Genomic DNA, 13,720 nt, shown 5'->3' on the forward strand with positions numbered 1-13,720 from the left:
TTCAATAATATCCTAATGATTCCTTAAATCACTAATATCTTCTTCCAATTTCTTATTTTTAGCTAAGCTTTCTATTCTTCTAATTTTTATTTTACTATATATATTTGAAAGAAATATTTTTTTTTCTTCATTTTATATAATAATGTTACTTTTTAATGGTAAAATATTGTATAAAGAATGAATATAGGAAATGTTGTTGAAGTTGAGAATAGCTGTTAATATTTTAAATTACTAAAATCTAATATTTTATATTAAATTTAAAAAATGAACTAAAAAATTTTTGAAGATAGCTTTAAGAAATTAGAAGAAGATACTGTAAATAAATTAGTAATTTTTTTCTCCGTACTCGTACTTTTAAGACTTTAAATGAACAAGCCCTCTGTAATAAAATTTAGTTTACGAGAAAGTGAACCCAAGCATCAAGACTGTGTATATATATCCATCTATATCTATCTCTCTAATCTCTATCTATCTGTAACCCTAAAAGTAAAGAGAAAATTGAAGAATGTCAGGAACGGGAGGACCAATATCACAAGACTGGGCACCCGTCACTCTCCGCAAGAAAGCCCCCACCGCCGCTGCTCGCAAGGATGACAAAGCCGTCAACGCCGCCCGCCGCTCCGGTGCTGAAATCGAGACCGTCAAGAAATGTAATCCCCCCCCTTCATTTACCCACTGTACCATTAGCATCTGCTACTCGATATATAACTTGTTTCTTATCCTTGTTGATTATGTAAATTAGATATAGGTGCCTTTTTTGAGAAATAAGTAGTAGTGGTTGTTTTTTGAAAATAATCTAGACCAAACACCCCCTTATGTTCTTATTGTTTTTTAAGTTTTTATGTGTACTTAAGCTGTGTACTGTGTTTGTTTATTTTCGTCAAAAATAGAAGAAGTTGTGTACTGTGACAGATATTTAGTGCTTTAGTTTGGTTTTGATGATAATTAGTTGTGTTGTTTACTTTATCTGTGGCCTGTTTCCCTCTTTTAAACTGTGGATGAGTTTTAGGGTTTTTTTAGTGGTGAAAAGCTAGGAAGATATATATATATATATATATATATATATATATATTGTTGGGTAAATATATCTTAAAATTAAATTCAACTGCCTTCCTGGAACTGCTCAGTTTCAGGATAATAACTTCACATAGACTTGTTTACAAATTTGTCAAAATTAGTAGTGCCCTTTGAAAATTTTAAGTAGTCATTATATTTTTAATTTTACAGGAAACAAAGAGAAATAGGTTCCAGTTGGCATTCAATTCAAACTGTAAATCTTTGTAACTGTACAATATACTTATTTCTTTTTTTTTGTGCAACTAAGGTTTATCTTTACTTTCACTCTAATATGCAACGATTAGGCAAGATACTTGTACTCACATTTTTACATAATGTGTTGCCCTTTGTTGCAGCTAATGCTGGGGTAAACAGAGCTGCCTCTAGCGGCACATCATTGAATACAAGGAAGCTCGATGATGAAACAGACAACCTTACTCGTTAGTATATCTATCTGTCATTTTCTTCGGCTCCATATACAAATAATTTGTATTTGAACCTTGAACTTATAAATTGTATGTGGATTCCATTGATTTAGTCTATGCAAGTATAACAGATGTATAGGGTTTTCAAACTTAAAAGCATCCTGATTACATAAATTGTTAATTTTCTGAAAATTTAATGAATTAAACAAATTTGTAAGGTTTTGGAAAGGAAAATATAACTTTTAACTTGGTTTTGGTTGGTGAACCATTTTAAGATGGATGAAACTTTACTTTTTACCTTTCCATGAATACTATTAACTCAAAATAATAGGTTTTAGTACATACAGTACAAGTGCATCAGAGAAGCTGTAGCATTAAATTATTTTTTAAAAGCAAATCACAAAGACCCGCCCCAAAACCACAAAAATGTGGAAGATTGTGAAATGTGGTTTATCATGAAGCAGAAAACTCAACTCAACTTCCTTGCTCAATCTTCATTTATGAAACTAATAGTACCACCCCAAAACCCATGGAACTTGCAAAAAACCCAATACCAAGCACCTCTCCTTTTACCCCATCAAACTCCATCAAAGTTTTATCTCAAAACCCTCTTACGAGACTCCTAATTCATCCCCTAAAATCCCACAACCCCCCTAAACCTGTTCACCTTTACTTACACTCGCAAACTCTTCAATTTTTAAAAGCAAATCACAAAGACCCGCCCCAAAACCACAAAAATGTGGAAGATTGTGAAATGTGGTTTATCACGAAGCAGAAAACTCAACTTCCTTGCCCAATCTTCATTGATGAAACTAATAGTACCACCCCAAAACCCATGAAACTTGCAAAAAACCCAATACCAAGCACCTCTCCTTTTACCCCATCAAACTCCATCAAAGTTTTATCTCAGAACCCTCTTACGAGACTCCTAATTCATCCCCTAAAATCCCACAACCCCCCTAAACCTGTTCACCTTTACTTACACTCCCAAACTCTTCAACCACCACCACACCACCACCATCTTCAACACCCTCCTCACCACCACAATCTACATTTTATACACTCTATGAATATCTGATGTTTGCAGTCAGTGTACTTACTTTTGCTCAATCTCTAAAGATCCATCTTGACTACCGAGACCAAGAGCTCCGCAGAAAACTTGGTGTTGATTCACAATCTTTGATGTTAAGCCCGAGTTTAATTTAGAAGTGAAGGAGCTCTACTAGATTTTGAAGAGGTTTGAGAGAGAGATAACAACTATCGAGTTCTATGCAAGAAGCTCGAGGAGCTTGAGGCGATGGTAAAATCGTTGAAAAAAGCAGACCAAGTAGTACTACCATTAGGACTAGAAATGCTTGCCAGATTATTGGGTTTATGTTTGAATCGATTTATACAATCTTTTGCTTGGTTATTGATATTTGCTATATTCGGTAAATATAGCAAAAGATAATCAACCAAAAGGTAGTAAAAATCGATTCAAACATAAACCCAATAACCAACTAAACATTTCTAGTCTCAACAGTAGTACAACTTAGTTTGATTTTTCTACGATTTTACCAGCTCCTCGAGCTTCTTGAATAGAACCTGATAGTTGTCATCTCTCTCTGTCGGACTTCTTCAAAATCTGGCTCCACTTTTGAACTCGGCCTTTAAAGATTGGCCAATGGTAAGTACACCAGCTGCAAACATCAGATATTCATAGAGTATATAAAATGCAGATTGTGGTGTTGAAGATGGTGGTGATGTGCTGGTGATTGAAGAGTTTGTAGGTGTGCACTTAATGTAGGGCTGAATAGCTTTTGGGGGGTTGTGGAATTTTAGGGGTGATTTGGGAGCCTGGTAAGAGGGTTTTGAGATAAAACTTTGATGGGGTAAAAGGAGATGTGTTGGGTTTTTTGCAAGTTCCATGGGTTTTGGGGTGGTCACTATTAGTTTCGTCAATGGAGATTGAGCAAAGAAGTTGAGTTTTCTGCTTCTTCGTAAACCACATTTCACGGTATTCCACATTTTTATGGTTTTGGGGTGGGTCTTTGTGATTTTAAGATGGATGAAACTTTACTTTTAATTTTGAACGTATTCATCACATAGCAGTTGCTCAACATCAAAGTAGTACATAAGATTACAGGTACTAAAAGATTGGAAAGAAATAGGATGATCTTATCACAAATGATTTTTTTTTTTAATTTCAAATGTTCAAGACTTCAAGTTTAAATATGTATAAGTTGTTACAGATGCACTTTTGGAGAAAAATTATAGTGTAATAGTTGGAGGAGTTGCCATGCAAGTAAATTTTGAAAGACAAATTTGTCTCAGAATGGGTGTCAACATATGTAAATTAATTGAATGGATATGCGTGCATTTGCAACTGAGTTTTTAGAGTTAATGTTTGTTGTTATGTAATGCTAACATAAAGCACCTTGTCTCATTAAAAAGATGTTACAAGAAATGTATCATCTCGCTTAGGCCATCCTTCGAAAAGTTCACACATACATATAGATAAGTAAGTATAAATTGTGGTCATGACAGAAAATGTTTCACATTAAGGCTCGATGTGTGTCACTGTTGCATTGTTATTATTGGAAGGTAGGCACTGCTTAGAAAACCTCTAGGATTCTCGTTTTTTTTATGCTAAACTGAAATTTCTGTATTACTAGGTAACTAGTGCAAGATCTAATCCTAGGATAACAAATTTGTTTCTCAGTGATAAATATCTTTTGCGATCTAAGCATGAAAGTATCTATAGATTTCAGTTCCTAAATACTGTGCACATTTACTAATTGCACCTATCTGATGGGAAGTCACTAGAATATGGTAATTTGTATGCTGCAAACTGCAATTTAGCCTCATCACTGATGTGTCCACACTTTCACAGTCCAGAAGCTTTTAACGGTTATTTGCATTAAATGATAAAGCCATAGAGGTGTCCCAAAATCTTTATTTGTTCAGGATACTTTATATTTGCATGTGCAGTTTACCATTGATGGAATTTTCATTAATTTGTTTCTCAAATATTGAGAACTGTATTTTTTTTCCTTTAGTTTAGGTTATCCATCTATAGAATGATATATAATGTTCTAATCTCCACATATAGCAACTAGATTATTGTTGATATAATAATCTATCATTCTAGTCCTGAATAATTGTTTCTCTTTTATCGAACAAAACTCCAGGAGTATTCTTTGGGGTAGTAACTTTTTTGCAGTTAGTTTGAACCTGATCTATCATTTTTGTTGTTTTTCTTTTCTTTTTTCTTTATTTTTTCTCTCCAGTTCTGTCCGAACTTCAATTCTTATTTTACCTAACTTGTGCCAAATGATCTTCAATTATGGTTTTTTTTCTTTTCAAAGTTGCTGCAATACTTACGTATGTTAGGCTTTTAAAGTTTTATACTCCCTCCATCTCATATTATGTGTCATGTTTTGACTAATCAATGATCAAACTGTTTGAACTTTGACCGCAAATTATATTTAATATATAATTAAATAAATTTTAAAACTTGTATTATTAGAAAATATATCTTATTCTTTTTAAAATGTATTTTTCAATTTATAAAAGTAATATATAAATTTGTCTTAATTATTCTCCAAAATATGGTCAACTTGACTATGTAATAGTCAAAAGAGGACACATCGAGGGAGTATTTGTTTTGGGCTAAATTGTTGGGCATTAACTGATCCAGCAACACAACCCTAATTTTTGTCAAGCTTCAATGAAGCGCGCTTTTTAGCGCTTCACGCTTTTCTGCGCTTCGCGCTTTGCGGGCATAAGCGCACACTTGTATGAAGTCGTCAAGCTTCATACATTCCTAGGCGCTTTGACTGCGCTTTTGCCTAGGCGAGCTTTTCACAACATTGGTCGAATCATTCCTTTGGTATATTAGAATTCAGATCAAATGTGTTAAATGACAAAGCAAGTTATTAGGAAACAGCTGCTTAGTCGGTGCAACCTTTCTACCTTTGAGCAGTGGATCCCTTATTTATCCCACAAATACTTTGCTTAACCTTTTATACCATTTTAATGTTGAATTTCTGCTCTTATGCTAATTTGCCTTTTTCGTGGATTGGCAGACGATCGTGTACCCACTGAACTCAAGAAAAACATTATGCAGGCCCGTATGGATAAAAAACTTACTCAGGCACAGCTTAGTCAAGTAAATGATCTCCCTTTGAACTCTTACTCACTTTTTATGAACAAACTTACATAGAAATAGATTATTGTATGTTAATTATTGGAAACTTCTTTGTAGTTGATAAATGAGAAGCCTCAAATTATTCAAGAGTATGAATCTGGGAAAGCTATTCCAAATCAGCAGATAATATCCAAGTTGGAGCGGGCACTTGGAGTAAAGTTGCGTGGAAAGAAATGAATGAGTCTGTTGCACTTAATTACTACTATGTTAGTATAATCGTAGTAGTTCAGAATAAGGAGTGCAGGATTTATGTTTGTAAGACAAATGCTTTCTATGCTCATGTTTAAGACTCTGGCTTTATTTGTGAATCAAAGACCTTTCACTACTCTTCTCATAATTTCCGTTATTTGTAAACATATTATTGTTGTTTTGGGTGGAAGTGAATGAGATCAAGGGGAATGGAATGAAATGTTACTTACTTCGGTGCAAACATTCATAGTTTTCATTCCTCCCACCATTCGAATTCTAAGAATCTAGACTATAGCTCAAACCTGTCAATTTACCAATTTGAGAAAGAATGTCCATTCTTCATCCTATTTATTTTAACTAGGGACTTTGCGCGCTCCAAATTTCTTCAACTTTGATTTTTTTTATCAAGTTTGTAATTTTTATAACATAAACGGTTATCTTCTAATTTTATTTAATTTATTTATTACAGTTATTTCCGTTTATTTTGAAATATAAAATTGATATTATAGTTTAACGTTAAATCTCAGTATTTTATTTTAGTTTTCTTTCTCTCACATTTTAACCAATTAAAAGTCTCTTAACTCATATTTTAACATTTCTCTTTTACGTTTTTAGTAGTCAATATTTTAATAATTTGTACAACAAAACTAAGTAATTTTTTTTTAATTAAATACTTTTTAAAAAAATCCAGTAAATATTTTTTTGTCCGCTAACACAAAAATTCGTCCACAACTCATATAATTTTAACTATATTATAAAAAATGCCAAAGTCTTACTTAAAAAAATGTTAAAGTCTTAACTTTTAAAGTTGTTAAAATTTACGTATTATATTCAAAAATGATGTAATATATTATAATTATAAAATTAGTATTCACTATTTTTTTCTCCGCTAACACAACATTCCGTCCACAACTCATATAACTCAAAATTTATTCTAAGAATTATGCAAAATTCAAATATTTTCAACATATCTCAATTGATTTATTACGTAATTAAATTAAATTAGTTTTAAATTATTTAGTGATACAATAAAAAAAAATTATTGATTCATAGAAAGGATATTTTTTTCCCGCAAACACTTAAATTCGTCCACAGCTCATATAATTTTCATTGTATTCTAAAAAATGTCAGAATCTTACTTATAAAAAATGCCAAAGGCTTATTTTTTTTAAATTTTCTTAAATTATGTAATATATTTTTATTACAAAATTGTTGGCCAATTAAAGAATAAAGTTTCTTTTCGAAAAGCATTGTGGAATCTAGTAAATGCTATACCTCGAAACCTTTTGATGAGAGATATGAACAAGAAGTTTCGAGAAAACTAGTGTTCTCTGAATTATTTTCTTTTTGAGGGGGTCGGACCTTCTTTAGTATCCATCTAAAACTAAAATTATGGGAATAGCCCGTTCATTGAAATAGAAAACAAAGCAATGAAGGCGATAATAAATACAGAAGTTGCGGGAAAGGTCCCACCTAAAATTCTAGGAATTCGTTGGTAGTTCGAATAGATTCAGAGACCAGTTGGTTGGAACTTCCGGTTATCTTGGGAGAAACTTGATATCTTTATTTTCGTCTCAGCAAATCCTTTTTAATATGTTACAGAAAACTCTACTTGAATCCATTTGATTTTTTTTTATCGACCGTGCTCGAAGGAAGCTTCGAGCTCATATTGGTCATGGGTTGAGAACGGGATACTTTCTAGACTCTTTCAGATGTTCTAAAAAAAACTTAAATCAAAAAATAAGTATGTGACATTTCTTTTCTTGCAGTCCTTTCAAATCTATTATTTTTTATGTATCGTAATGGGCGATTCCATCGTTTATAATCGAAAAGAAAGGTCAGAAGAGGTTTTTCATCGAGAATATCCTCTGTTTCGCCCAAAAAAGATTTTATCAAGAAGACGCAAGAAAAGCACTTTGAATTGTTGATTAATCGCCTCATTCTGGAATCTAGTAAATGCTATACCTGGAAACCTTTTGGCAAACTCACGATCAAAGAATTTCACCTCTGATGAAACTTTTTTAGTTATAATGAAACTAGTTAATGATTTGGAACAAACTGACTAAAAAGCGAGATTAGTACAAAAATTGTACTTTAGTTAATCGTATGATTCATATCGATTCAGATCATATTTATTTTTAATGTAATTTTTTATCATCACTTTATATGGCAATGTACAACGTCCTCTTCGTTCCCATTCCGACCTCGATATGCAGCTAAAGAAAGCTGTCATCCGTAGATTCATAAAGTAATGATAAAAAATTATATTAAAAATAAATATGATTTGAATCGATATGAATCATAGGATTAACTAAAGTACAATTTTTATACTAATCTCGCTTTTTAGTCAGTTTGTTCCAAATCATTAACTAGTTTCATTATGAAACTGCTCATGATATATATCATAACCCGACCATCCATTTCAAGTGCTCACAAAGCAAGAAGAGTGGTTGATCAAATTCGTGGACGATCCTACGAAGAAACACTTATGATTATTTTGAAAATAACGTTATGTTTAAATGCCTAATCTTGGATCAAATGTCATTCTTGTTTGTATTATTGCTCTTCCACTAGAGGACTGAGGCCGATTGGACAGCTTTCAAAGACGGCTCTATTTGTGACCTGACCTACTTCGAATCTCAGCCCAGGCACAACGACGCAATTATCAGGGGCGCGCTCTACCACTGAGCTAATAGCCCGTCGTGCGAGCCTCCCGCTGGGGGCCAAAAATTAGGATACATTCTGGGAAAATCAAACTTCCATCGAAGACTTTCCCAGGGGATGTTTTCTATTTACATTCCCGTCTCTTAGAAAGAGCCGCAATGAAGTACCACATGGGTGGATATCAAAATCTGCCGAATCGCTCACATTATCAATACAATTTATCTCAGATTAGATGGTTTGGATTAATACCACAAAAATGGCCCTCATTACGAGCTTGTACACATGCCTCTAGAGCTACTCGATTAGCTACGACACCGGAGATCAAACGGAGCTCGATTCGTTTCTGCTATACTATCATTTCTATACTAGAGGGAGAGTTTCACTAACTTTCTGATTGTTGACAGAAAAGGAAAAGGAGGAAAATTCATATGGAATTCGACTCAGAAGATTCATGAAGAAAATAAGTTTGTTTAGCCACACGATTGGATAAATATCCATTGGGGATAGAGGGACTTGAACCCTCACGATTTTTAAAGTCAACGGATTTTCCTCTTATCGGGAGTACTACTATAGACTTTCCCAGCTGATCAGTAGAAAGAGCTCTTGCCTTCAACTCAGAACAGAACCTTCTTTCCGGTGTTGAAAGTACCAGAGATTCCTAGAGGCATACCATCAGAAAAACTTACCACGGTCCCGACCTTACCAGCACCTGAGGTGTACTAATCAATGAACCCCTGAAACCTACTTTATTTTCTCCGATGAGATCCATGGAGCAATTCTTAGATAGCAAGCACTAGCTCCCGGTGCGACTTCATTTTTCCAGTAGTAATTCTAGGGACTATTGCATGTAACGTAGGTTTAGCTGTTCTAGAACCATCAATGAGTGGAACCATGCAGTACCAGACACGAGATAGATCTTCCAAAGAACAAGGCTTTTTTCGAATAAGCCAATTCATTTGGGACCCTGCAGATCCACTCTTTTGCCGTTGAGAGCGTCTGTTGTCTTTGTAGAGGAACAGTATGATCTTGGACTGGCCCCCTTCGCATGACCTAGAATCTATCTATCCTATATATAGTAAGTATGATCCAGCATGCCCATTTTTGTTTGAGGAACAGTACGATCTTGGACTGGCCCCCTTCGCATGACCTAGAAAGCAAAAAAGTCGGGGGATGGATCTATAAGAATTCACCTATCCCAATAACAAAAAAACCTGACTTGAACGATCCTGTATTAAGAGCTAAATTAATCAAAGGTCCAACTGATCGCCGCGTCTGTATTGTAAATATGCAGTTACGAATAATCCAAAAAGGAATAGGAATAATTAGGAGATTCTCTAGAAGAAATACGGGGTTCTGCTTCTGGCGGCAACATGCTATTGGGTGGTGATTCCGCTTATGGGGTCAAATCAATACGTTCTAAGAAGAAATATTTGAATATCAATCTCTTGAGGCTCAAGCGGAAGCACGTTTACTTATCATTCTAATATGGTCCCGAATAAGCAGATAAAGTTTTCTATCGAAGGCTCATGGGGGTGTATCTGTATTTGGCGGAGTAGGTGAATGTACTCGTGAATTCATAGTAGCCTCATTAGACCGTACATCTTTCTTGGTATATCCAGATAATAGGTAGGAGCATAAACTGAAACATTCCATCTGGGCTTGGTTCCTTTTAATATAATAAGAATAAGAAGAGGGTTAGTTCGGATTACATTTACCTTCTCGACGCGAAACCTTAAGATACGAACGATATAGGTCGGAAAGCAGCAACCTAACTATAGGTTTTCTTCCAGAGATCACTATGATCATTGCCACAACGAACGGATTGCGGGCAGCAAGAATTAGAATAAACATAGAAAATATCTGTTTCCATGTAGTCGGCATTCTAGAAGCAGAAATACAGAAAAAAAAAATCGCGGTCGAACTACCAAAATAACTCTTCCTCAACTTGGCTGGGGCAGAAACCATACATGAAGGGGAAATTGTGCAGATTTAGCAACCGCACCGCCTTTCAAATAGAAATAGAGAACGAAGTAACTAGAAAGGTTGTCATAATCATCTTTTTTCTAGAGGGATCATCTAGAAATACTTCTTTTTTTTCTGCTAACAATTATTACAGGTCCCAATTGATGTAGAACAAAAATTCGTTTATTTGCATATAATCAGACTTGTTAAAACACCCAATGTAAAAGTAAAAAGGGTAAGATCTTTGGCGCAAAAAGAAGGGGTTGATCCGTATCATCTTGACTTGGTTCTGCTTCCTCTATTTTTTTATCAAAACATTTGATTATGTATCGAGAGAGTAGTATGAGATAAAAGGTATTTCCTGTTTTTTCGAATTTTCTATATTATCTGGGTCTTTCCAAAATACTTTAAATATTAAAATAAAGAAGTTACAATTGGGCAAATGATATGACCTACTTGCTCATAAAAAGCGAATTTAGTTATTAACTAAATTTTTTCTTAAACTAACGAAAATACAAAATCTTCATAGGGCAATTGTCACTGCTTATGGACCCGAACCTGGGTGATCTATAGCTAGGACTCTTTTCCTAATATATGCACGGTAAAGCGACTTTCAGTCAATTTCCGGAAATATTCTGATTAAACTTCCTTCCTTTTAATCTTGAAAGTCTTCTCAGATACAAAGAAATGATTCAGTTCCAGAGCCAAAGATCGTAGTTTATTAACAGATTTATGTATCGTATTCCATTCGCCCCATGGTTGGGAACTAATCATTGGCTCTAATTCAAAACCGAACATGAAACTTTGGTTTCATTCGGCTCCTTTATGGAAGAATTCCTAGATCTAAGATGTGAATTTAATTACAAAAAATTCTATCCATAACATCTATGTCAGCTCTTTGTTTAAATACATTCAAACGGATTCGCTTTCTAGATGAGCTAAGCGGAGCGAAAAGGGTTTTCCATGAGATGGGAAATGAAAACTATATGTCCCTCTGTTAGAGGTGTTCCAGAAATGTCTGCGATAGAGTAAATAGCTCTACGAACGAAATAAGAAGTTGAGCAGCAGCTACAAAATGGTTAGGCTGCTCCCATTTCGCTCGCCGCTTTTATCTGATCAAGGGCCGGGGCACAAGGGTCCTGGTACTATCCAGGTGCGAAGAACCCCGGAGGTGACTGCAATGAGCAGAAATCTCACTTACCGGCCTAAACGACGAGCCTCCCGTCCAAAGACTTGTTGATGTGTAGTTCGATTGGTCTCTGAAAGCTTCCCTGTTGGAGCTAGATGAAGGAGAAGCGGTAATTGGAGACGCTTGAGGAAATAGGTAACCTTGAGTCGAATTGATCGTGTCATGTGCAACATCCATCAATGATGGTTCATTAATGTCTATTGATTTAGACTCCTTCCCCCTTCTCAACTACAAAAAAGATCGAGAGGGGCCCGAAAGAATGAAACTCAAAGGAATTGACGGGGGCCCGCACAAGCGGTGGAGCATGAGAAAATGGGTCAAATTAGAAAGGCTTGAAACAATTTTGTCTTCTCTATATTACTATAGATTTCTTCATTCATTTCCATCCAATCAAAAAAAAGTTTCTTGTCATTGATTGGATTTATTTCTAAATATTGATGAAGAAATTCCTAATTGGAATTGGGCAATCCTTTTTAACAAAAACCATCTTATCTTCCTCTCCAGGACTTCGAAAAGGCACTTGTCCAGTAATGGAACAAAAAAATAAAAATCACATAAATTAAATGTGAAAATTTGTCCTCTACAAAAGGGAATATTGAATGAATTGATCATAAATTATGAGATTTAACTATTCCTTTCCTTTCTAGCGAAGATAATAATTGGAGATAAAATGAATATTCGTTTTGTTTTGCTTTTTATCCTATTGGATTGAGCAAAAATTATCAATCCAAGGGTAAAAGAACAGTCCACGCATGAGCAAGTATTAAACTCTAACGGAACCCGGGGTTAGTAAAGATAGTTTACCTCCCCTGCCCATGAAGTACGAAGTGAGGGAGGTGTGCTTTCGTGCTTTGAACTAACCTTTACGCACTGAAATCTCACGAAGGGACTACTTCCTTTCGATTTGAGGACTTTTTCTTTTTTTTCAAAAAAAACGTATCTAATTGATCAGAATGTAAGAAACATCACACAACCTTTTATTACTATTACCCCTTTTGGAAATAAGAAGTTTTTTCGTATCCTTATGAATCGGATAATACTATGTTATTTCCTATACTTGTATTGGTTCTATTTATGTTGTTTCATCGATTTTGTCCGGATCCTCCCTTTCTTCCGAAAAAAGGGAAGGAGAAGGATCTTCTTCGGTGGATCCCTCTTGTTCCTGTTACAGATGTACGGGGTCGAGTGGTTTCTTGGTCCTCTGCCGGTACTTGTGGATTCAAGGGTACAAGAAGGGGGACTCCCTTTGCTGCTCAAACCAGTTTTTTATCTCTTTTTTGAGATCCAAAAAGAGTATCTGAGATTCATAAATAGTAACTGATTACACTATAGGAACTGGACGATCCTATTTGGTCAAATACTTAGCGACAAACTCTCATGTTCCTTTCATTACGGTATTTCCCTCCGCCTCAGGCTGTCTCGCGATACCTTCTACAGCTTGGCCCGCAGCCTGATACTGCAGCACCAGTAGGTGACTTTTTTTCTATTAGGCATCGGGAAGAATTTGCTTTCCCTCTCCATCGAGATTCATTCATTCTAGAAGAATTGAGGTTACCAAAATCATTGTCGTCTTTGACGTAATTGTTTCCAATTTAAACTCGATCCCGATTCTCTATCAAATTTACTGATTAAAGTAAAGCCCTACCCACAGTACAACTACTGGCCCTTCAAAAAGGCTTTCCAATAAACTTTCCGGCCACATATGAGAATGGAAAACTGGAGCATTTTCTGCATCGGTGGATGAAGAATCAAGAACATAAGAATTATGGTTGACCATGTTCCCAGAAAAAAGATACTTTCGAATTCAGACCGGACCAGACTCTTCTTTGTTTGAGCTGCTCCCCTGCTCCAGTCGAGATCTCTCGATTTCGAAATGTATCGAAGCCTTGTCTAATATGGTCCCGAATAAGCAGATAAAGTTTTCTTCTTTCGATAGGCTCTGCTCTTGCAGTCGTGTCGATAAAGGAAGATCTCATGCATCTAGAGAAGATCAGTTTCCAGATGATTGATTCTTTCGGATTCCTTTAGAGTAAGGCATTAAGCGAC

At 35.1% G+C, this 13,720-nt stretch overlaps 1 protein-coding gene across 1 annotated transcript; it reads left to right on the plus strand.

Annotated features, from left to right (window-relative positions):
• The first annotated feature begins 391 nt into the window (after positions 1-391).
• Positions 392-6,007, plus strand: LOC141707916 (multiprotein-bridging factor 1b). The gene is made up of 4 exons (XM_074511361.1): positions 392-650; positions 1,413-1,496; positions 5,549-5,631; positions 5,728-6,007. Exons 1-4 carry the CDS (start codon positions 506-508, stop codon positions 5,845-5,847), a joined length of 432 nt encoding a protein of 143 aa, XP_074367462.1. The 5' UTR covers positions 392-505; the 3' UTR covers positions 5,848-6,007.
• Positions 6,008-13,720: the final 7,713 nt, after the last annotated feature.

The sequence above is a fragment of the Apium graveolens genome, chromosome 2 (genome assembly GCF_009905375.1).
Source record: "Apium graveolens cultivar Ventura chromosome 2, ASM990537v1, whole genome shotgun sequence".
Classification (NCBI taxonomy): Eukaryota; Viridiplantae; Streptophyta; class Magnoliopsida; order Apiales; family Apiaceae; genus Apium; species Apium graveolens.

Excerpts from the sequence above, each read along its gene's own strand:
- LOC141707916 (XM_074511361.1), top strand. The coding sequence starts at position 506 with ATGTCAGGAACGGGAGGACCAATATCACAAGACTGGGCACCCGTCACT. Across the intron at positions 651-1,412 it reads AATCGAGACCGTCAAGAAAT|CTAATGCTGGGGTAAACAGA; the intron begins GTAATCCCCCCC and ends CCTTTGTTGCAG. Across the intron at positions 5,632-5,727 it reads CTCAGGCACAGCTTAGTCAA|TTGATAAATGAGAAGCCTCA; the intron begins GTAAATGATCTC and ends ACTTCTTTGTAG.